Source organism: Ranitomeya imitator, chromosome 4 (genome assembly GCF_032444005.1).
Source record: "Ranitomeya imitator isolate aRanImi1 chromosome 4, aRanImi1.pri, whole genome shotgun sequence".
In the NCBI taxonomy this organism is placed as follows: domain Eukaryota; kingdom Metazoa; phylum Chordata; class Amphibia; order Anura; family Dendrobatidae; genus Ranitomeya; species Ranitomeya imitator.
The window spans coordinates 522379407-522403199 of NC_091285.1; the positions used below are offsets into that span (position 1 = coordinate 522379407).

At 47.9% G+C, this 23793-nt stretch overlaps 1 protein-coding gene across 1 annotated transcript in view; it reads left to right on the forward strand.

Moving 5' to 3' along the window:
* Positions 1 to 616: 616 nt before the first annotated feature.
* The window catches only part of MAP1A (microtubule associated protein 1A), a 362456-nt gene continuing 339279 nt past the window's right edge, over positions 617 to 23793 (forward strand). Inside the window, exon 1 of the mRNA XM_069766123.1 lies at positions 617 to 852. Coding sequence (XP_069622224.1) covers positions 636 to 852 — 217 coding nt within the window. The 5' untranslated portion in view covers positions 617 to 635. The remainder of the gene's footprint in view (positions 853 to 23793) is intronic.

A 23793-nucleotide genomic window follows, 5' to 3' on the forward strand; every position in this document is an offset into this window, starting at 1 on the left:
AGAAAAGCTGCTGGCTATATATTTGATCTGGTGTTAGATGGGCACTGTTCATGTGTGATTGGTGAGCACGTGGTGCAGATGTGGAGCATTGCCAAGATTGGGTGGTGGTCTGAGGACGGTTAGAGGTGCAGCTGGGGTGGAGTCTGGGTGGAGTCTCAACGGGGGCCTGAAAATGTTGCCAGAATGGGGCCCTGAAATTCCTGGTGGCAGCAATGGTGGGCCCCACTAAAATATCACCAACAGAGCCCCCACTATCCTGCGTCTTTATCAAGATAGGTCTTACGAGCTGACTGCAAGCCCTGCCCCCGCTATAGTGACACCTAGACCCAGTGCACCCCAATAGCTGTGCCCCTGAAGTGAGCAGCTTTATCCTAGAATCGCATGCTGCCTCTCCTCCTTCACTTTTGCTCTCTGAAATCTAAAAAGTGAAAGGATTTTCCTCCTATTAGTGTCTAACCCCAGCCCTGCATCCAATCACATCAAACTATTGGACTAAACCCCGCCCACTTACCAATTCTTCCAACCCGGGAGCTTGTGACGTGCACTGATGTTCTTGGTTAGTCCAATCACCGACTTCCAGACCTTTTAAGAACAGGAGCGCACTCCCCTCGACTTTCAGCCTCCTGAACGTTGCCATGGCGACCAAGGCGGGCTGTGCGGAGGCCCTCGGCGTTGTCGTGGAGACCGGCGCAGTGTCGGCGCTGGTGGTTCAGCACCACGGACAGCGGCGCTTCACTAATACCGCTGCCGCCGCTGCGAGGTGGGATCCCCGCAAACATTACCTGCTCATAGTCATCGGTGACATAGCTACGGAGAGGCAGCTGCAGGCTGTGAGAGACCACCTGGAGCACGGTGAGTGGCGGCGAGGGTCCAGGAGGGAGAGTCCTGCATCAGCCCTGCAGTGGATCTCCGGGAGGGTGTGCTGGGATCACTGCACTGCATACACTGCGGCAGAAGCGGGTCACTATGCTGCATCCCTGCCAGTGCCAGCCAGCAAGGGGCAGAGAGTGTGCACTCAGCTATGGGAGGGAGAGAGTGGGCACTCAACTGGGAGGGAGAGAGTGGGCACTCAGCTATGGGAGGGAGAGAGTGGGCACTCAACTACGGGAGGGAGAGAGTGGGCACTCAGCTATGGGAGGGAGAGAGTGGGCACTCAACTACGGGAGGGAGAGAGTGGGCACTCAGCTATGGGAGGGAGAGAGTGGGCACTCAACTATGGGAGGGAGAGAGTGGGCACTCAGCTATGGGAGGGAGAGAGTGGGCACTCAGCTATGGGAGGGAGAGAGTGGGCACTCAGCTATGGGAGGGAGAGAGTGTGCACTCAGCAATGGGAGGGAGAGAGTGGGCACTCAGCTATGGGAGGGAGAGAGTGGGCACTCAGCAATGGGAGGGAGAGAGTGGGCACTCAACTATGGGAGGGAGAGAGTGGGCACTCAACTATGGGAGGGAGAGAGTGTGCACTCAGCAATGGGAGGGAGAGAGTGGGCACTCAGCTATGGGAGGGAGAGAGTGGGCACTCAGCAATGGGAGGGAGAGAGTGGGCACTCAGCAATGGGAGGGCAGATAGTGGGCACTCAGCATTGGGAGGGCAGATAGTGGGCACTCAGCAATGAGAGGGCAGAGAGTTGGCACTCAGCAATAGGAGGGAAAGAGTGTGCACTCAGCAATGAGAGGGAGAGAGTGGGCACTCAGTATTGGGAGGGCAGAGAGGGGGCACTCAGCAATGGGAGGGCAGAGAGGGGGCACTCAGCAATGGGAGGGAGAGAGTGGGCACTCAGCAATGGGAGGGAGACAGTGGGCACTCAGCAATGGCAGGGAGAGAGTGGGCACTCAGCAATGAGAGGGCAGAAAGTGTGCACTCAGCAATTGGAGGGCAGAGAGTGTGCACTCAGCAATGGGAGGGCAGAGAGTGGGCACTCAGCTATGGGAGGGCAGAGAGTGTGCACTCAGCAATGGGAGGGCAGAGAGTGTGCACTCAGCAATGGGAGGGCAGAGAGTGGGCACTCAGCAATGGGAGGGCAGAGAGTGTGCACTCGGCAATGGGAGGGCAGAGAGTGTGCACTCAGCAATGGGAGGGCAGAGAGGGGGCACTCAGCAATGGGAGGGAGAGAGTGGGCACTCAGCTATGGGAGGGAGAGAGGGGGCACTCAGCAATGGGAGGGAGAGAGGGGGCACTCAGCAATGGGAGGGAGACAGTGGGCACTCAGCAATGGGAGGGAGAGAGGGGGCACTCAGCAATGGGAAGGAGAGAGGGGGCACTCAGCAATGGGAGGGAGAAAGTGGACACTCAGCAATGGGAGGGCAGAGAGTGGGCACTCAGCAATGGGAGGGCAGAGAGCGTGCACTCAGCAATGGGAGGGCAGAGAGTGGGCACTCAGCAATGGGAGGGCAGAGAGTGGGCACTCAGCTATGGGAGGGCAGAGAGTGTGCACTCAGCAATGGGAGGGAGAGAGTGTGCACTCAGCAATGGGAGGGAGAGAGTGTGCACTCAGCAATGGGAGGGAGAGAGTGGGCACTCAGCAATGGGAGGGAGAGAGTGGGGACTCAGCAATGGGAGGGAGAGAGTGGGGACTCAGCAATGGGAGGGAGAGAGTGTGCACTCAGCAATGGAAGGGAGAGAGTGGGGACTCAGCAATCGGAGGGAGAGAGTGGGCAGTCAGCAATTTGAGGGCAGAGAGTGGGCACTCAGCTATGCGAGGGCAGAGAGGGGCACTCAGCAATGGGAGGGAGAGAGTGGGCACTCAACTATGGGAGGGAGAGAGTGGGAACTCAGCTATGGGAGGGAGAGAGTGGGCACTCAGCTATGGGAGGGAGAGAGTGGGCACTCAGCTATGGGAGGGAGAGAGTGGGCACTCAACTGGGAGGGAGAGAGTGGGCACTCAGCTATGGGAGGGAGAGAGTGGGCACTCAGCTATGGGAGGGAGAGAGTGTGCACTCAGCAATGGGAGGGAGAGAGTGGGCACTCAGCTATGGGAGGGAGAGAGTGGGCACTCAGCAATGGGAGGGAGAGAGTGGGCACTCAGCAATGGGAGGGCAGATAGTGGGCACTCAGCATTGGGAGGGCAGATAGTGGGCACTCAGCAATGAGAGGGCAGAGAGTTGGCACTCAGCAATAGGAGGGAAAGAGTGTGCACTCAGCAATGAGAGGGAGAGAGTGGGCACTCAGTATTGGGAGGGCAGAGAGGGGGCACTCAGCAATGGGAGGGCAGAGAGGGGGCACTCAGCAATGGGAGGGAGAGAGTGGGCACTCAGCAATGGGAGGGAGACAGTGGGCACTCAGCAATGGCAGGGAGAGAGTGGGCACTCAGCAATGAGAGGGCAGAAAGTGTGCACTCAGCAATTGGAGGGCAGAGAGTGTGCACTCAGCAATGGGAGGGCAGAGAGTGGGCACTCAGCTATGGGAGGGCAGAGAGTGTGCACTCAGCAATGGGAGGGCAGAGAGTGTGCACTCAGCAATGGGAGGGCAGAGAGTGGGCACTCAGCAATGGGAGGGCAGAGAGTGTGCACTCGGCAATGGGAGGGCAGAGAGTGTGCACTCAGCAATGGGAGGGCAGAGAGGGGGCACTCAGCAATGGGAGGGAGAGAGTGGGCACTCAGCTATGGGAGGGAGAGAGGGGGCACTCAGCAATGGGAGGGAAAGAGGGGGCACTCAGCAATGGGAGGGAGACAGTGGGCACTCAGCAATGGGAGGGAGAGAGGGGGCACTCAGCAATGGGAAGGAGAGAGGGGGCACTCAGCAATGGGAGGGAGAAAGTGGACACTCAGCAATGGGAGGGCAGAGAGTGGGCACTCAGCAATGGGAGGGCAGAGAGCGTGCACTCAGCAATGGGAGGGCAGAGAGTGGGCACTCAGCAATGGGAGGGCAGAGAGTGGGCACTCAGCTATGGGAGGGCAGAGAGTGTGCACTCAGCAATGGGAGGGAGAGAGTGTGCACTCAGCAATGGGAGGGAGAGAGTGTGCACTCAGCAATGGGAGGGAGAGAGTGGGCACTCAGCAATGGGAGGGAGAGAGTGGGGACTCAGCAATGGGAGGGAGAGAGTGGGGACTCAGCAATGGGAGGGAGAGAGTGTGCACTCAGCAATGGAAGGGAGAGAGTGGGGACTCAGCAATCGGAGGGAGAGAGTGGGCAGTCAGCAATTTGAGGGCAGAGAGTGGGCACTCAGCTATGCGAGGGCAGAGAGGGGCACTCAGCAATGGGAGGGAGAGAGTGGGCACTCAACTATGGGAGGGAGAGAGTGGGAACTCAGCTATGGGAGGGAGAGAGTGGGCACTCAGCTATGGGAGGGAGAGAGTGGGCACTCAGCTATGGGAGGGAGAGAGTGGGCACTCAACTGGGAGGGAGAGAGTGGGCACTCAGCTATGGGAGGGAGAGAGTGGGCACTCAGCTATGGGAGGGAGAGAGTGTGCACTCAGCAATGGGAGGGAGAGAGTGGGCACTCAGCTATGGGAGGGAGAGAGTGGGCACTCAGCAATGGGAGGGAGAGAGTGGGCACTCAGCAATGGGAGGGCAGATAGTGGGCACTCAGCATTGGGAGGGCAGATAGTGGGCACTCAGCAATAGGAGGGAAAGAGTGTGCACTCAGCAATGAGAGGGAGAGAGTGGGCACTCAGTATTGGGAGGGCAGAGAGGGGGCACTCAGCAATGGGAGGGCAGAGAGGGGGCACTCAGCAATGGGAGGGAGAGAGTGCACTCAGCAATGGGAGGGTGAGAGTGGGCACTCAGCAATGGGAGGGAGAGAGTGGGGACTCAGCAATGGGAGGGAGAGAGTGGGCACTCAGCAATGGGAGGGAGAGAGTATGCACTCAGCAATGGAAGGGAGAGAGTGGGGACTCAGCAATCGGAGGGAGAGAGTGGGCACTCAGCAATTTGAGGGCAGAGAGTGGGCACTCAGCTATGGGAGGGCAGAGAGGGGCATTCAGCAATGGGAGGGAGAGAGTGGGTGCTCAGCAATGGGAGGGAGAGAGTGTGCACTCAGCAATGGAAGGGCAGAGAGTGGGCACTCAGCTATGGGAGGGCAGAGAGGGGGCACTCAGCTATGGGATGGAGAGAGTGGTCACTCAGCTATGGGAGGGAGAGAGTGGGGACTCAGCAATGGGGGGGGCAGAGAGTGGGCACTCAGCAGTGGGAGGACAGAGAGTGGGCACTCAGCAATGAGAGGGCAGAGAGTGGGCACTCAGCAATGAGAGGGCAGAGAGTGGGCACTCAGCAATGAGAGGGCAGAGAGTGGGCACTCAGCTATGGGAGGGCAGAGAGTGTGCACTCAGCTATGGGAGGGAGAGAGTGGGCACTCAGCAATGGGAGGGCAGAGAGTGTGCACTCAGCAATGGGAGGGTGAGAGTGGGCACTCAGCAATGAGATGGAGAGAGAGGGGGCATTCAGCAATGGGATGGAGAGAGGGGGCACTCAGCTATGGGAGGGAGAGAGGGGGCACTCAGCAATGGGAGGGCAGAGAGTGTGCACTCAGCAATGGGAGGGTGAGAGTGGGCACTCAGCAATGAGATGGAGAGAGTGGGCACTCAGCTATGGTAGGGCAGAGAGTGTGCACTCAGCAATGGGAGGGTGAGAGTGGGCACTCAGCAATGAGATGGAGAGAGTGGGCACTCAGCTATGGTAGGGCAGAGAGGGGCACTCAGCAATGGGATGGAGAGAGTGGGCACTTAACAATGGGAGGGAGAGAGTGGGCACTCAGCAATGGGAGGGCAGAGAGGGGGCACTCAGCAATGGGATGGAGAGAGGGGGCACTCAGCTATGGGAAGAAGAGAGGGGGCACTCAGCAATGGGAAGGCAGAGATGGGGCACTCAGCAATGGGATGGAGAGAGGGGGCATTCAGCTATGGGAGGGAGAGAGTGGGGACTCAGCTATGGGAGGACAGAGAGTGGGCACTCAGCTATGGGAGGACAGGGTGGGCACTCAGCAATGGGAGGGCAGAGAGTGGGCACTCAGCAATGGGAGGACAGACAGGGGGCACTCAGCTATGGGAGGACAGAGAGTGGGCACTCAGCAATGGAAGGGCAGAGAGTGTGCACTCAGCTATGGGAGGGAGAGAGTGGGCACTCAGCAATGCGAGGGCAGAGAGTGGGCACTCAGCTATGGGAGGGAGAGAGTGGGGACTCAGCAATGGGAGGGCAGAGAGTGGGCACTCAGCAATGAGAGGGCAGAGAGTGGGCACTCAGCAATGGGAGGACAGAGAAGGGGCACTCAGCTATGAGAGGGCAGAGAGTGGGCACTCAGCAATGGGAGGGAGAGAGTGGGCACTAAGCAATGAGAGGGCAGAGAGTGGGCACTCAGCAATGAGAGGGCGGAGAGTGGGCACTCAGCAATGGGAGGGCGGAGAGTGTGAACTCAGCAATGAGAGGGCAGAGAGTGGGCACTCAGCAATGAGAGGGCGGAGAGTGGGCACTAAGCAATAGGAGGGCAGAGAGTGTGAACTCAGCAATGAGAGGGCAGAGAGTGGGCACTCAGCAATGAGAGGGCAGAGAGTGGGCACTAAGCAATAGGACGGCAGGGAGTGTGAACTCAGCAATGAGAGGGCAGAGAGTGGGCACTAAGCAATAGGAGGGCAGAGAGTGTGAACTCAGCAATGAGAGGGCAGAGAGTGGGCACTCAGCAATGAGAGGGCAGAGAGTGGGCACTAAGCAATAGGAGGGCAGAGAGTGGGCACTCAGCAATGAGAGGGCAGAGAGTGGGCACTCAGCAATGGGAGAGAGAGAGTGGTCACTCAGCAATGGGAGCGCAGAGAGTGGGCACTCAGCAATAGGAGGGCAGAGAGTGTGCACTCAGCAATGGGAGCGCAGAGAGTAGGCGATCAGCAATGGGAGGGCAGAGAGTGGGCACTCAGCAGTTTGAGGGCACAAAGTGGGCACTCAGCAATGGGAGGGCAGAGAGTGTGCACTCAGCAGTGAGAGGGCAGAGAGTGGACACTCAGCAATAAGAGGACGGAGAGTGGGCACTCAGCAATGGAAGGGCAGAGAGTGGGCACTCAGCAAAGGGAGGGCAGAGAGTGTAGCACTGCACAGTATATTATACCCCTCCATCCCCCCTATAGTGTAGCACTGCATAGTATATTATACCCTCCATCCCCCCTATAGTGTAGCCCTACACAGTATATCATACCCTCCACCCCCCCTATAATGTAGCCCTGCACAGTATATTATACCCTCCATCCCCCCTATAATGTAGCCCTGCACAGTATATTATACCCTCCATCCCCCCTATAATGTAGCACTGCACAGTATATTATACCCTCCATCCCCCTATAATGTAGCCCTGCACAGTATATTATACCCTCCATCCCCCTATAGTGTAGCACTGCACAGTATATTATACCCTCCATCCCCCTATAGTGTAGCACTGCACAGTATATTATATCCCTACATCCCCCCTATAATGTAGCCCTGCACAGTATATTATACCCCTCCATCCCCTATAATGCAGCCATGCACAGTATAATATACCCCTCCATCCCCCATAGTGTAGCCCTGCACAGTATATTATACCTCTCCATCCCCCCTATAGTGTAGCCCTGCACAGTGTATTATACTCTCCATCCCCCTATAGTGTAGGACTGCACAGTATATTATGCCCTCCATCCCACTATAGTGTAGCACTGCACAGTATATTATACCCCTCCATCCCCCCTATAATGTAGCACTGCACAGTATATTATACCCCTCCATCCCCCCTATAGTGTAGCCCTGCACAGTATATTATACCCTCCATCCCCCCTATAGTGTAGCACTGCACAGTATATTATACCCGCCATCCCCCTATAGTGTAGCACTGCACAGTATATTATACCCTCCATCCCCCTATAGTGTAGCACTGCACAGTATATTATACCCTCCATCCCCCTATAGTGTAGCACTGCACAGTATATTGTACCCTCCATTCCCCCTATAGTGTAGCACTGCACAGTATATTATACCCTCCATCCCCCTATAGTGTAGCACTGCACAGTATATTATACCCTCCATCCCCCTATAGTGTAGCCCTGCACAGTATATTATACCCCTCCATCCCCCCTATAGTGTAGCCCTGCACAGTATATTATACTCTCCATCCCCCTATAGTGTAGCACTGCACAGTATATTATACCCTCCATCCCCCCTATAGTGTAGCCCTGCACAGTATATTATACTCTCCATCCCCCTATAGTGTAGCACTGCACAGTATATTATACCCTCCATCCCCCCTATAATGTAGCCCTGCACAGTATACTATACCCCTCCATCCCCCTATAGTGTAGCACTGCACAGTATATTATACCCTCCATCCCCCCTATAATGTAGCCCTGCACAGTATATTATACCCTCCATCCCCCCATAGTGTAGCACTGCACAGTATATTATACCCTCCATCCCCCCTATAGTGTAGCACTGCACAGTATATTATACCCTCCATCTCCCTATAGTGTAGCACTGCACAGTATATTATACCCTCCATCCCCCTATAGTGTAGCACTGCACAGTATATTATACCCTCCATCCCCCCTATAGTGTAGCACTGCACAGTATATTATACCCTCCATCCCCCTATAGTGTAGCACTGCACAGTATATTATACCCCTCCATCCCCCATAGTGTAGCACTGCACAGTATATTATACCCTCCATCCCCCCTATAGTGTAGCACTGCACAGTATATTATACCCTCCATCCCCCTATAGTGTAGCACTGCACAGTATATTATACCCTCCATCCCCCTATAGTGTAGCACTGCACAGTATATTATACCCTCCATCCCCCTATAGTGTAGCACTGCACAGTATATTATACCCTCCATTCCCCCTATAGTGTAGCACTGCACAGTATATTATACCCTCCATCCCCCTATAGTGTAGCACTGCACAGTATATTATACCCTCCATCCCCCTATAGTGTAGCCCTGCACAGTATATTATACCCCTCCATCCCCCCATAGTCTAGCCCTGCACAGTATATTATACCCCTCCATCCCCCCTATAGTGTAGCCCTGCACAGTATATTATACTCTCCATCCCCCTATAGTGTAGCCCTGCACAGTATATTATACCCCTCCATCCCCCTATAGTGTAGCACTGCACAGTATATTATACCCTCCATCCCCCCTATAATGTAGCCCTGCACAGTATATTATACCCTCCATCCCCCCATATTGTAGCACTGCACAGTATATTATACCCTCCATCCCCCCTATAGTGTAGCACTGCACAGTATATTATACCCTCCATCCCCCTATAGTGTAGCACTGCACAGTATATTATACCCTCCATCCCCCCTATAGTGTAGCACTGCACAGTATATTATACCCTCCATCCCCCTATAGTTTAGCCCTGCACAGAATATTATACCCCTCCATCCCCCCAGTATATTATTAGCCGCTATCCTTATATTCTTGTTCTCAGCAGATATGAGAGGACTGAGTGTCGGTATCCAGGGCACAGTGATGCCACGTGCTGCTCGCTCAGACTCCGTTTTTCCTGCATTGCAGATCACGTTCTCACACTTACATCATATTGTAATACTTCTTTTAACTGTTTGCAATATGGCGGGGGGGAATTTGGTGAATGCTCATCAGTTTTTGCCCCACCCAGGAGCTGAATAATGTAAGAATTGCCACGTGGTGTAGAGGAGCTGAGTAGATTCAGCAGCAGATGTGACGCATTGCTGCTGTGCTGCTGAAATCACTGAGTCACAGGCCTCCATCCCTCCAGACTTTATTCTGTTCAATGCATTTGTAACTAATGGGGATAGAAGATCTGTACAGTTATTTATCGGATGACCCTCGCTGACAGCCAGCCCTAGCAGCACACCAAGACCTGCAGTAATGGATGATAAGAATAATTCTTAGCGTTATTATCACACATGTATCAGCGATATTACCTTCATGTCTCTGAAAAGTCTGATATCTGAAAGATATTTCTGTGGAGCGTTGTATGACTGCAGTGAGATTTGTTGGTGACGGATGCTGAGAGTTATACGAAGGTCAGGGAATAGTCACATATACGATACACTCTGTCCTGGCAGCCTCTTCACTCTGGAAATCAGGAAAATTACTGCAAATATTTACATCTCGTCTACAGTATGGATAAGTCGTTAGTCTTTGTTTTTCTATTTTTTTTCATCAAACACATTTACTTTTTGTGTTCTTTACAGTTAGGGTTTTTCACAAGTAATTTCTCTTTGAGGAAACTTTACACGTCACACATCAAAAACTGAACTCCTCGTATTCTCTCCCTCTACTAACCTACCTTTGCCTGACATTGCCATCTCCGTGTGTGGTTCCACTATTACTCCCAAGCATCATGCCTGCTGTTTTGGGGTAATACTTGATTCTGACCTTTCATTCACCCCCCACATCCGATCACTGGCTCGCTCTTCTTATCTGCACCTCAAAAACATTTCTAGAATTCGCCCTTTTCTTACTTTCGACTCTGAAAAAACTCTTACTGTTTCTCTTATTCATTCTCGTCTGGACTATTGTAACTCTCTACTAATCGGCCTCCCTCTTACCAAACTCTCCCCACTCCAATCTGTCCTGAATGCTGCAGCCAGGATCATATTCCTCACCAACCGTTATACCGATGCCTCTACCTTGTGCCAGTCATTACACTGGTTACCCATCCACTCCAGAATCCAGTACAAAACTATTACCCTCATCCACAAAGCTCTCTATGGCTCAGCACCACCCTACATCTCCTCCCTGCTCTCAATCTACCACCCTACTCGTGCTCTCCGTTATGCTAATGACCTGAGGTTAGCATCGTCAATAATCAGAACCTCCCACTCCCGTCTCCAAGACTTTTCACGTGCTTCGCCAATTCTTTGGAATGCACTACCCAGGTTAATACGATTAAGCCCCAATACACACAGTTTTAAGCGTGCCTTAAAAACGCCTTTGTTCAGACTGGCCTACCGCCTCAACGCATTAACCTAACTATCCCTGTGTGGGCCATTCAAAATTTTTACCATAATCAGGTTCCTCGCATCATGTTCTCACATGCTTAATGCAGTTAATAGCCCTCTGTGTCTGTACTGTTACATACTTAGGCTGATAACCGGTTCATGTAGCTTTGCATGTACACCCAATCCTTACACTATGACTGGTCCAAACACAAAAGCAATTGTTACCATCCACCTCTCGTGTCTCCCTTTTTCCTCCTAGATTGTAAGCTTGCGAGCAGGGCCCTCATTCCGCTTGGTATATGTTTTGATCTATGTGTTTATTGTTATGCTGTAATGTCTATTGTCTGTACAAATCCCCTCTAAAATGTAAAGTGCTGCAGAATATGTCGGTGCTATAGAAATAAAATTATTATTATTATTATTATTTATCTATCCCCAAAAAGTTGATATTAAAAATACTTTGTGGAACAGTAGTGTCCATAACAAACAGATCACTCATTGCTAAATTGTGTTATTCTAGAGACCTAAGGCTATGTTCCCATGATGAGCTTTTCGTGAGTTTTTGATGTTGCAGATTTTTTGTACTATTTCTGCACCCATTAACGAAACTAGGTTACTTGTGTGTTTTGGAAAATACGCGGCATAAAAACTCACCAAACGCTCATCGCAGGAACATAGACTAAAGTGGTTTTCTACACAAACATTAAATCACCTCTCCAACATTTTTTTTTATTACAGCGATGGAGTGATGTCACTAACGTAAGTTCCCTGACCTTGCTCTTACACTTACCGCCATCTTCACCTTTAATCCATGCCTATTAGGTCGTCATCCAGTAGTCTGAGAACTACTGCATCACCCCAGTGTTTGCTGGAGAAGCCAGAGGTCACTTTCAATGCAAGTCTATGAGAGCCTTGTTCTATCTCATAGGCTCTCATAGATGGCCGCGCAGGAACATAGGGGCGCTGGGAAAAGCTGAGGATGGCAGATCACTATGATGTTGGGCGCAGAAACCTTACGTTAGTAGTACCACTCCAGCACTAAAGTAAAGAAAAAAACGATGGAGTTCTGCTTAAAGGGGTTCTCCAGGTTTGGTATGAAAGTGTGTCATCACTCTATGTGTGCGTTGTTAGCATTTTCTGGTGCTGGTGGCAGTGACATTGGGTGGTCATGTGACTGCAAATATGTAATATGCTTACTTTCGGCCACATTCCGACTAGACGTGCGTGGCCTCATTCAGTTCATTTAACACAAGACCAAAGAAGGAGTAAATGTCCTACTAAATTTATTCAAAAATAAATATTTTATTAATACATCCAAAATCAAAACAATATAGAACAGACATGAAAGGTAAAAACAACAACTCATGAGGGGAAAGAGCAACACAACTGAAGTAACAGACCAGGTAAATGAGCATACCTAACGGGAATATCGTCCATATTCAAAAACATCCCTTGCAATAAATACAAGCCTCACAAATAGGGCTGGGCACGGATGAAAATACCATGATCTCCATATGCACATATAAAAAGCTAATCTCCAGTCCTCTATGGAGCCTGGTAAAGAATAAATATTAAGTGGACCACTGTTATGACCTGGTGGTTAAGAGGCCACACTGAAATGACCTGGTGGCTAAAACGCAACATGGAACGAGCTCTGAGAAGGTCGTATCTCTACTGACCGCAGTCCCTAATCCTAACAACACAACTAGAAATAGCCGTGGGATGTTCCTGACACTCCCTAGATACCTCGTCACAGCCTAAGATATAACTACCCCTAAAGAAGGAAATAGAAAGCTATCTTGCCTCAGAGAAACCCCCAAAAGGAAAGACAGCCCCCCACAAATATTGACTGTGAAAGGAGAGGGAAATGACGAACACAGAAATGAAATTAGAATTCAGCAAAGGGGAGGCTAATACTAAACTAGATAGACAGAGAGCAAAGGACACTGTGCGGTCAGTATTAAAAACTACAAAATCCACGCAGAGTTTACAAAAATGAACTCCACACCGACTCACGGTGTGGAGGGGCAAATCTGCTTTCCCAGAGCTTCCAGCTAGCCTAAATAAGACATAGTGACAAGCTGGACAAAAGAGACAAAATGCAAAGCAATAGAGTCCAAACAAATGGACAAACAAACTAGCAAAACTTATCTTTTGCAGACAAGGACTGGCCATATGAGAAATCCAAGGGAAGAATCAAATCCAACCAAGAACATTGACAGCAGGCATGGACTAAAGCCCAGAGCAGGTTTAAATAACAAACCCAGGCAAGGCGATTAGTGAAGGCAGCTGCTACAGCTACCTAACGGAGCAGCAGTTCCACTCGAAACCACCAGAGGGAGCCCAAGGGCAGAACTCGCAAACATACCATTAGCAACCACGGGAGGGAGCTCCAGAACGGAACTCACAACAGACCCCTTAGCAGGACGCTACAACTTACCCATAGTAATGTCTGTCAGTGTGCGTTCCACAGCAGCCCCAACGCGCATTTCGCGTGGGCTTCTTCCGGGGGCTGTGTGTGTGTGTCATTCCCACATGTTTATACATCACATCCCTGAATCAGCTGTTATCCATTACTCATTAGCACTGCCCGGCGCCTGCGCACTTAGATATATCTGTTACTGGCCAAAAGATGGCCGCCGAACATGCGTACAAAGATACCAGTAATCGGCATCACTGCCCGATGCCTGCGCTTTAAAACATCATATCTATTATTATAGCCGAACAAATGGCCGCCGCGCATGCGCATATGAGTGCCGGTACTTGTCGCCGTGTCTAGGCAACAGCCCACTCACAACCACCACCATAATCCGGATATCCAAGTATCTGAATGGCGCATGTGTGCTGAACACCGCATCCCACAGAACACATCGTCGCAGGCCGCACACATGTCAGGACGGGCGAGTGGAAATCCCCATGACGTCATGCGGTGTTCAGCACATATGCGCCATTCAGATGCTTGGATATCCGGATTATGGTGGCCGAACAAAAAGTGGAATAACGCGATCAAAAAGACAGATATAAATAACCATGGTACCGTTGAAAACGTCATCTTGTCCCGCAAAAAATGAGATGCCATACAGCATCATCAGCAAAAAAATAAAGTTACAGTCCTCAGAATAAAGCGATGCAAAAATAATTATTTTTTTCTATAAAATAGTTTTTATCGTATAAAAAGCGCCAAAACATAAAAAAAAAATTGTAATGAGGTATCGCTGTAATCGTACTGACCCGAAGAATAAAACTGCTTTATCCATTTTACCAAACGCGGAACAGTATAAACGTCCCCACCCCCCAAAAAAAAGAAATTCATGAATAGTTGGTTTTTGGTCATTCTGCCTCACAAAAATCGGAATAAAAGGCGATCAAAAAATGTCACGTGCCCGAAAATGTTATCAATAAAATGTCAACTCGTCCCGCAAAAAACAAGACCTCACATGACTCTGTGGACCAAAATATGGAAAAATTATAGGTCTCAAAATGTGGTAACGCAAAAAATATTTTTTGCAATAAAAAGCGTCTTTTAGTGTGTGACGGCTGCCAATCATAAAAATCCACTAGAAAACCTGCTAGAAAAGTAAATCAAACCCCCCTTCATCACTCCCTTAGATAGGGAAACAAAAAAATAAAAAAATGTATTTATTTCCATTTTCCTATTAGGGTTAGGGCTAGGGTTAGGGCTAGGATTAGAGTTAGGGCTAGGGCTATGGTTAGGGTTAGGGCTAGGGTTAGGGCTAGGGTTGGGGCTAGGGTTGAGGCTAGGGTTGGGGTTAGGGTTGGGGCTAGGGTTGGGGCTAGTGTTAGGGTTGGAGCTAGGGTTAGGGTTGGGGCTAGGGTTGGGGCTACAGTTAGGGGTGGGGCTAAAGTTAGGGTTAGGGCTGGGGCTAAAGTTAGGGTTGGGGCTAAAGCTAGAGTTAGGGTTGGGGCTAAAGTTAGGGTTAGGGTTGGGGCTAAAGTTAGGGTTAGGGTTGGGGCTAAAGTTAGGGTTTAGACTAAAGTTAGAGTTAGGGTTGGTGCTAAAGTTAGGGTTTCGATTATATTTACGGTTAGGATTAGGGTTAGGGGTGTGCCAGGGTTAGGGGTGTGGTTAGGGCTATGGTTGGGATTAGGGTTAGGGGTGTGCTTGGGATAGGGTTTCAGTTAGAATTGGGGGTTTCCACTGTTTAGGCACATCAGGGCTCTCCAAACGCGACATGGCGTCCGATCTCAATTCCAGCCAATTCTGCGTTGAAAAAGTAAAACAGTGCTCCTTCCCTTCCGAGCTCTCCCGTGCGCCCAAACAGGGGTTTACCCCAACATATGGCATGTCAGCATACTCAGGACAAATTGGACAACAACTATTGGGGTCCAATTTCTCTTGTTACCCTTGGGAAAATAAAGATTTGGGGGGGCTAAAAAAAAACATTTTTGTGGGAAAAAATTTTTATTTTATTTTCACGACTGCATTATGAACTGTAGTGAAACACTTGGGGGTTCAAACCTGTCAAAACACATCTAGATAAGTTCCTTGGGGGGGTCTAGTTTCCAAAATGGTGTGACTTGTGGGGGGTTTCTACTGTTTAGGTGCATCAGGGGCTCTGCAAATGCAACGTGACTCCTGCAGACCAATCCATCTAAGGCTGCCGTCACACTAGCAGTATTTGGTCAGTATTTTACATCAGTATTTGTAAGCTAAAACCAGGAGTGGAACAAATAGAGGGAAAGTATAATAGAAACATATGCACCACACCTTGCGCAGGTGTGTACTATGGAGGACAGAGAATGAACTTCAATCCAATATTGCAGCCAGCATGCAGCCAGCGGGTAAGGAAAGGGTGAATCAAACACCTGAAAACCCCGCCTCTATGGCTGAAAATTGTTCCCTCCAAATTCAGGTGACAGAGTCCCTTTAAATGTTTATTTTTTTTTTTAAACATTCCAAAAATTTCTGTGAAACACCTGAAGGGTTAATAAACTTCTTGAATATGGTTTTGAGAACCTTGAGGGGTGCAGTTTTTAGAATGGTGTCACACTTGGGTATTTTCTATCATATAGACCCCTCAAAATGACTTCAAATGTGATGTGGTCCCTAAAAAAAATGGTGTTGTAAAAATGAGAAATTGCTGGTCAAATTTTAACCCTTATAACTCCCTAACAAACAAAAAATTTTGGTTCCAAAATTGTGCTGATGTAAAGTAGACATGTGGGAAATGTTACTTATTAAGTATTGTGTGTGACATATCTCTGTGATTTAAGGGCATGAAAATTCAAAGTTGGAAAATTGCAAAATTTTCAAAATTTTCACCAAATTTCCGTTTTTTTCATAAATAAACGCAGGTAATATCAAAGAAATTTTACCACTATCATGTAGTACAATATGTCACGAGAAAACAATGTCAGAATCACAGGGATCCGTTGAAGCATTCCATAGCTATAACCTCATAAAGGGAGAGTGGCCAGAAATGTTAAAATTGGCCTGGTCATTAACGTGCAAACCACCCTTGGGGGTGGGTGGTAAGATCTATGGGCCAGACAATGATCTGCATGAGAATTTGCCTCCTGGGCTTATTTAAATGAATGGGAAATTACCAGTGTGAACCAAGTAATGACAGACACTTCTCATAATTACACACGGTTCTGCAGTTAGATCAGAACATTGTCTTTTTACCAACACGTTTGCAGCAGCACTTGTCCTCTGTGTTGTCCTAGTGTTGTCAGTTCTGCTGCAGAGCTGTGCCTGATTATAACCAACACAATACAGCAGAGCTGAACCTTGTCTCATTACAAACACATGTGCAGTTGTCCTCTCACAGTGCTGTCAGCTCTGCTGCATTACCTCCCCACACATTCACTGGCTGTAAGATGGAATCTGAAGCACTATGAAAGGACAGTTGCTGCTGCAAATGTGTTTGTAATAAGATAAAGTAGAGTTCTGCTATGCTGTAAAGACGACAAAAGTCACAAAATTTAAGTGCAACTCTGAGTTACACCAAATATTTCGATTTTTCAAAGCTATTACGCCAGAATTCTAGTGTTTGAAAGCTTTGTTGAATCGGGCCCACAAAGACACAAATTTTTCTTGCCTACACATTATAAGATAAATCGCTGTTTCATTTTGCACACCCATAACTACATTACGTTTTACATTATTAAAAGACTCTTTATAATTGACAGCTGCAAATTTGTCTTTTGGATTACTTGTTCCTACATTATTAGAGTTAGGCTTGCTGCCATGAATGGAAATTACATTCATAGATTGATAGCTTATCGTAACATGATGATGATTTGCAATGTTTGTTGCCTTAGACCCACACTGATCCATTCGGTTTGTTGGTTCCATGATGCAGTGCTATGACATACAGTTAGGTCCAGAAATAATTAGACAGTGACTGAATCTTTGTGATTTGGGCTCTACATGCCAGTATTTGCATTTAAAATGAAAGAACTGAGATACATTTGAAGTGTACACTTTCAGGTTTAATTAACCCCTTCCCGACCTTTGACGCCACGAATGCGTCATGAAAGTCGGTGCCAATCCGACCTGTGACGCCTATGTGGCGTCATGGAGGGATCGCGTCCCTTCAGATCAGGTGAAAGGGTTAACTCCAATTTCACCCGATCTGCAGGAACAGGGGGAGTGGTACTTCAGCCCAGGGGGGGTGGCTTCACCCCCCCCCCCCGTGGCTACGATCGCTCTGATTGGCTGTTGAAAGTGAAACTGCCAATCAGGGCGATTTGTAATATTTAACCTATGAAAACTGGTGAAATATTATAATCCAGCCATGGCCGATGCTGCAATATCATCGGCCATGGCTGGAAACCCTGATCTGCCCCCCCTCCCCCCCCACCGCCACCGATCGCCTCCCCAGTCCTCCGTCCTGTTCTCTGCTCAACTCCGTCATCCTGTCTGCTCCCCCGTCCTCCTGTCAGCTCCCCCCCGTGCTCCGATGCCACCCCCCGTGCTCCGATGCCACCCCCGTGCTCCGATCTCCCCCCTCATACTTACCGGGCCTCCCGGTGTCCGTCCGTCTTCTCCATGGGCGCCGCTATCTTCCAAAATGGCTGGCGCATGCGCAGTGCACCCGCTGAATCTGCCGGCCGGCAGATTCGTTCCAGGTATATTTTGATCACTGTGATAAAACCTATCACAGTGATCAAAAAAAAAAAAAAAGTAAATGACCCCCCCCTTTATCACCCCCATAGGTAGGGACAATAATAAAATAAAGAAAATATATTTTTTTTCCACTAGGGTTAGGGTTAGAACTAGGGTTAGGGCTAGGGTTAGGGCTAGGGTTAGGGCTAGGGTTAGAATTAGGCTATGTGCACACGGTGCGGATTTGGCTGCGGATCCGCAGCGGATTGGCCGCTGCGGATACATAGCAGTTTTCCATCAGGTTTACAGTACCATGAAAACCAAATCCGCTGTGCCCATGGTGCGGAAAATACCTGTTGTGAATTCTGTGGCAGAGTTCACTCCTGTGGTCACAAGTGGTACTTCGGCTGATTCTCTCTGGGATCTTCCGTTTGTGGAGGAAAGTGGTACTGCAGCTTCTGAGTTTCCTCCCTCAGGTGATCTGGTGAGCTCGTTAGTTTCTTCACTACTTAACTCCACCTGATGCTTTGATCTATGCTTCCTGTCAATGTTTCAGTGTGGGACTTGTTTTTTTCCCTGGATCATTCCTGTGGCCTGCTGCTCTGCAAAGCTAAGTTTTGCTTATGTTATTTTGTTGCTATTTTTCTGTCCAGCTTGCTTTATTGGTTTTTCTCGTCTGCTGGAAGCTCTGAGACGCAGAGGGACCACCTCCGTACCGTTAGTCGGTGCGGAGGGTCTTTTTGTCCCCTCTGCGTGGTTTTTTATAGGTTTTTGTGCTGACCGCAAAGTTATCTTCCCTATCCTCGTTCTGTTCAGCTAGTCGGGCCTCACTTTGCTAAATCTGTTTCATCTCTATGTTTGTGTTTTCATCTTACTCACAGTCATTATATGTGGGGGGCTGCCTTTTCCTTTGGGGAATTTCTCTGAGGCAAGGTAGGCTTATTTTTCTATCTTCAGGATTAGCTAGTTTCTCAGGCTGTGACGAGGCGCCTAGGTTCTGGTCAGGAGCGCTCCACGGCTACCTTTAGTGTGGTTTGATAGGCTTAGGGATTGCGGTCTGCAGAGTTCCCACGTCTCAGAGCTTGTTCTATTATTTTGGGTTATTGTCAGTTCACTGTATGTGCTCTGACCTCCATGTCCATTGTGATTCTGAATTGCCTTTCATAACAATACCGCGCAGAAACGCTGCGTTGTATTTTCCGCAGCATTTCAATTCTTGGTGCGGATTCCGCAGCGTTTTACACCTGTTCCTCAATAGGAATCCACAGGTGAAATCCACACAAAAAAACACTGGAAATCCGCGGTAAATCAGCAGGTAAATCGTGGTGCCTTTTACCTGCGGATTTTTAAAAAATGGTGCGGAAAAATCTCACACGAATCCGCAACGTGGGCACATAGCCTTAGGGTTAGGGTTGGAATTAGAGTTAGGGTTGGAATTAGGGCTAGGGTGGGAAATAGGGTTAAGATTAGGCTTGTGGTTAGGGTTATGGTTAGGGTTAGCGTTAGGGGTGTGTTGGGGTTAAAGTTGTGGTTAGGGTTGGGATTAGAGTTAGGGTTGGGATTAGGATTAGGGTTAGAGTTGGGATTGGGGTTACGGGTGTGTTGGGGTTAGGGTTGTGGTAAGGGGTGTGTTGGGGTTAGGGTTGTTATTAGGGTTATGACTACAGTTGGGATTAGGGTTAGGGGTCTGTTGGGGTTAGTGTTGAAGTTAGAATTCAAGAGTTTCCACTGTTTAGGCACATCAGGGGTCTCCAAACGCAACATGGCGCCACCATTGATTCCAGCCAATCTTGCGTTCAAAATGTCAAATGGTGCTCCCTCCCTTCCGAGCCCTGACGTGCGCCCAAACAGTGGTTTACATATGGGGTACCAGCGTACTCAGGACAAAATGGGCAACAACTATTGGTGTCCAATTTCTCCTGTTACCCTTGCAAAAATAAAAAATTGCTTGCTAAAACATAATTTTTGAGGAAAGAAAAATTATTTTTTTATTTTCACGGCTCTGCGTTATAAACTTCTGTGAAGCACTTGGGGGTTCAAAGTTCTCACCACACATCTAGATAAGTTCCTTGGGGGGTCTAGTTTCCAAAATGGGGTCATTTGTGGGGGGTTTCTACTGTTTAGGCACATCAGGGGCTCTGCAAATGCAACGTGATGCCCGCAGACCATTCCATCAAAGTCTGCATTTCAAAACGTCACTACTTCCCTTCCGAGCCCCGACGTGTGCCCAAACAGTGGTCCCCCACCCACATATGGGATATCAGCGTACTCAGGACAAGCTGGGCAACAAATATTGGGGTCCACGTCTCCTGTTACCCTTGTGAAAATAAAAAATTGCTTACTAAAACATAATTTTTGAGGAAAGAAAAATGATTTTTTATTTTCACGGCTCTGCGTTGTAAACTTCTGTGAAGCAGTTGGGGGTTCAAAGTGCTCACCACATATCTAGATAAGTTCCTTGGGGGGTCTAATTTCCAAAATGGGGTCACTTGTGGGCGGTTTCTACTGTTTAGGCACATCAGGGGCTCTGCAAACGCAACGTGACCTCCGCAGACCATTCCATCAAAGTCTGCATATCAAAAGTCACTACTTCCCTTCCGAGCCCCGACGTGTGCCCAAACAGTGGTTTACCCCCACATATGGGGTATCAGTGTACTCAGGACAAACTGGGTAACAACTATTGGGGTCTAATTTCTTTTGTTACCCTTGTGAAAATAAAAAATTGCTTGCTAAAACATCATTTTTGAGGAAAGAAAAATGATTTTTTATTTTCACGGCTCTGCGTTGTAAACTTCTGTGAAGCACTTGGGGTTTCAAAGTGCTCACCACATATCTAGATAAGTTCATTGGGGGGTCTAGTTTCCAAAATGGGGTCACTTGTGGGGGGTTTCTACTGTTTAGGCACATTAGGGGCTCTGCAAATGCAACGTGACGCCCGCAGACCATTCCATCAAAGTCTGCATTTTAAAAGTCACTACTTCCCTTCAGAGCCCCGACGTGTGCCCAAAAAGTGGTTCCCCCCCACATATGGGGCATCAGCGTACTCAGGACAAACTGGACAACAACTTTTGGGGTCCAATTTCTCCTGTTACTCTTGTGAAAATAAAAAATTGCAGGCTAAAAAATAATTTTTGAGGAAAGAAAAATGATTTGTTATTTTCATGGCTCTGCGTTATAAATTTCTGTGAAGCACGTGGGGGTTTAAAGTGGTCACCGCACATCTAGATTAGTTCCATGGGAGGTCTATTTTCCAAAATGGGGTCACATGTGGGGGAGCTCCAATGTTTAGGCACACAGGGGCTCTCCAAACGCGACATGGTGTCCGCTAACGATTGGAGCTAATTTTTCATTCAAAAAGTCAAATGGCGCTCCTTCCCTTCCGAGCCCTGCCATGTGCCCAAACAGTGGATTACCCCCACATGTAAGGCATCGGTGTACTCAGGAGAAATTGCCCAATAAATTTTAGGATCCATTTTATCCTGTTGCCTATGTGGAAATGAACAAATTGAGGCTAAATGAAATTTTTTGTGAAAAAAAAGTACTTTTTCATTTTTTTCGGATCAATTTGTAAAGCACCTGGGGGTTCAAAGTGCTCACTGCATCTAGATAAGTTCCCTGGGGGGTCTAGTTTCCAAAATGGGGTCACATGTGGGGGAGCTCCAATGCTTAGGCACACAGGGGCTCTCCAAACACGACATGGTGTCCATTAATGATTGGAGCTAATTTTTCATTCAAAAGTCAAATGGCGCTCCTTCCCTTCCGAGCCTTGCTGTGTGCGCAAACAGTGGTTTGTGACCACATATGAGGTATTGGTGTACTCAGGAGAAATTGCCCAACACGTTTTAGGATCCATTTTATCCTGTTGCCTATGTGAAAATGAAAAAATTGAGGCTAAAAGAAATGTTTTGCAAAAAAAAGTACTTTTTCCTTTTTACGGATCAATTTGTGAAGCACCTGGGGGTTCAAAGGGCTCACTATGTATCTAGATAAGCTCCTTGGGGGGTCTAGTTTCCAAAATGGGGTCACTTGTGGGGGAGCTCCAATGTTTAGGCACACAGGGGCTCTCCAAATGCGACATGGTGTCCGCTAAAGATTTGAGCCAATTTTTCATTGAAAAAGTCAAATGGTGCTACTTCCCTTCCGAGCCTTGCCGTGTGCCCAAACAGTGGTTCCCCCCACATATGAGATATCGTACTCAGGACAAATTGTACAATAACGTTTGGGGTCCAATTTCTCTTTTTACCCATGGGAAAATAAAAAAATTGTTGCTAAAACATAATTTTTGTGACTAAAAAGTTAAATGTTCATTTTTTCCTTCCATGTTCCTTCTGCTGCCGTGAAGTACCTGAAGAGTTAATAAACTTCTTGAATGTGGTTTTGAGTACCTTGAGGGGTGCAGTTTTTAGAATGGTGTCACTTTTGGGTATTTTCAGCCATACAGACCCCTCAAGCTGACTTCAAATGTGAGGTGGTCCCCAAAAAAATGGTTTTGTAAATTTTGTTGTAAAAATGAGAAATCGCTGGTCAAATTTGAACCCTTATAACTTCCTAGCAAAAAAAAAAAATTATTTCCAAAATTGTGCTGATGTAAAGTAGACATGTGGGAAATGTTATTTATTAACTATTTTGTGTCACATAACTCTCTGGTTTAACAGAATAAAAATTCAAAATGTGAAAATTGAGAAATTTTCAAAATTTTAGCCAAATTTCCATTTTTTTCACAAATAAACGCAAAAATTATTGACCTAAATTTACCACTAACATGAAGCCCAATATGTCATGGAAAAACAATCTCAGAACCGTTAGGATCCGTTGAAGCGTTCCCGAGTTATTACCTCATAAAGGGACACTGGTCAGAATTGCAAAAAATGGCCAGGTCAGAATTGCAAAAAATGGCCAGGTCATTAAGGTCAAAATAGGCTGGGTCATGAAGGGGTTAAAGTGGTTGAACAAAAATATCCTATGAAACATTTAGGAATTTCAACCGTTTTTCTACAAAATCACATTTCAGGGACTCAAAAGTAATTGAACAAATTAACGTTATCAAAAATAAAATGTTGATTTTTAATACTTTGTAGATAATCCTTAGCAGGCAATGATTGTCTGAAGTCTGGAATCTATGGACCTCACCCAACGCTTCATTTCTTCCTTTATGATTCTTTGCCAGGCCTTTACTGCAGCTGACTTTAGTTGTTGCTTGTTTGTGGTGAACACTCATTATTTACTCTCATGAAGTATTTTTTTAATGGTAGACTTAGATACTGAAACACCTACTTCCTGGAGAGATTTCTTCATTTGAGTGGATACAGGTTTTTCTTCACCATGGAAAGAATTCTGTGATTATCCACTACTGTTGCCTTCCATGGACGTCCAGGCCTTTTTTTTAAGATCCCAAGTTCACCAGTGTGCTCTTTGTTGGCGATATCTGCCAATCTGTAAATGTAGCCTTTCCTAACATTTCTGCTATCTCTGTGGAGGAATTGTTTATTTAACCTAATGATGGTCCTTCGACTGTATGTTGTAGGTTAACAGCACCAATTGCCAAATGCAAATGCCACACCTGGAATAATCTCCAGACCTTTTACCTGCTTAATTGATGAGGGATTAACAAGGGAATAGCTATGCAGCTCATTAAAGAGCTTTTGAGAAAATTGTCCAATTACTTTTGTTTGGTCCCTTGAAAAAGAGGCAGCTACATATAAAATATCTGTAATTCCTAAACCCTAATTTCAACTAGGATAGTAATACCCTCAAATTAAAGTTGAGAGTCTGGACTTTAAGCCCATATTGATTATATAACTGTATTTTGAATATTTTTTGGTAAGCAGCTAAAATGA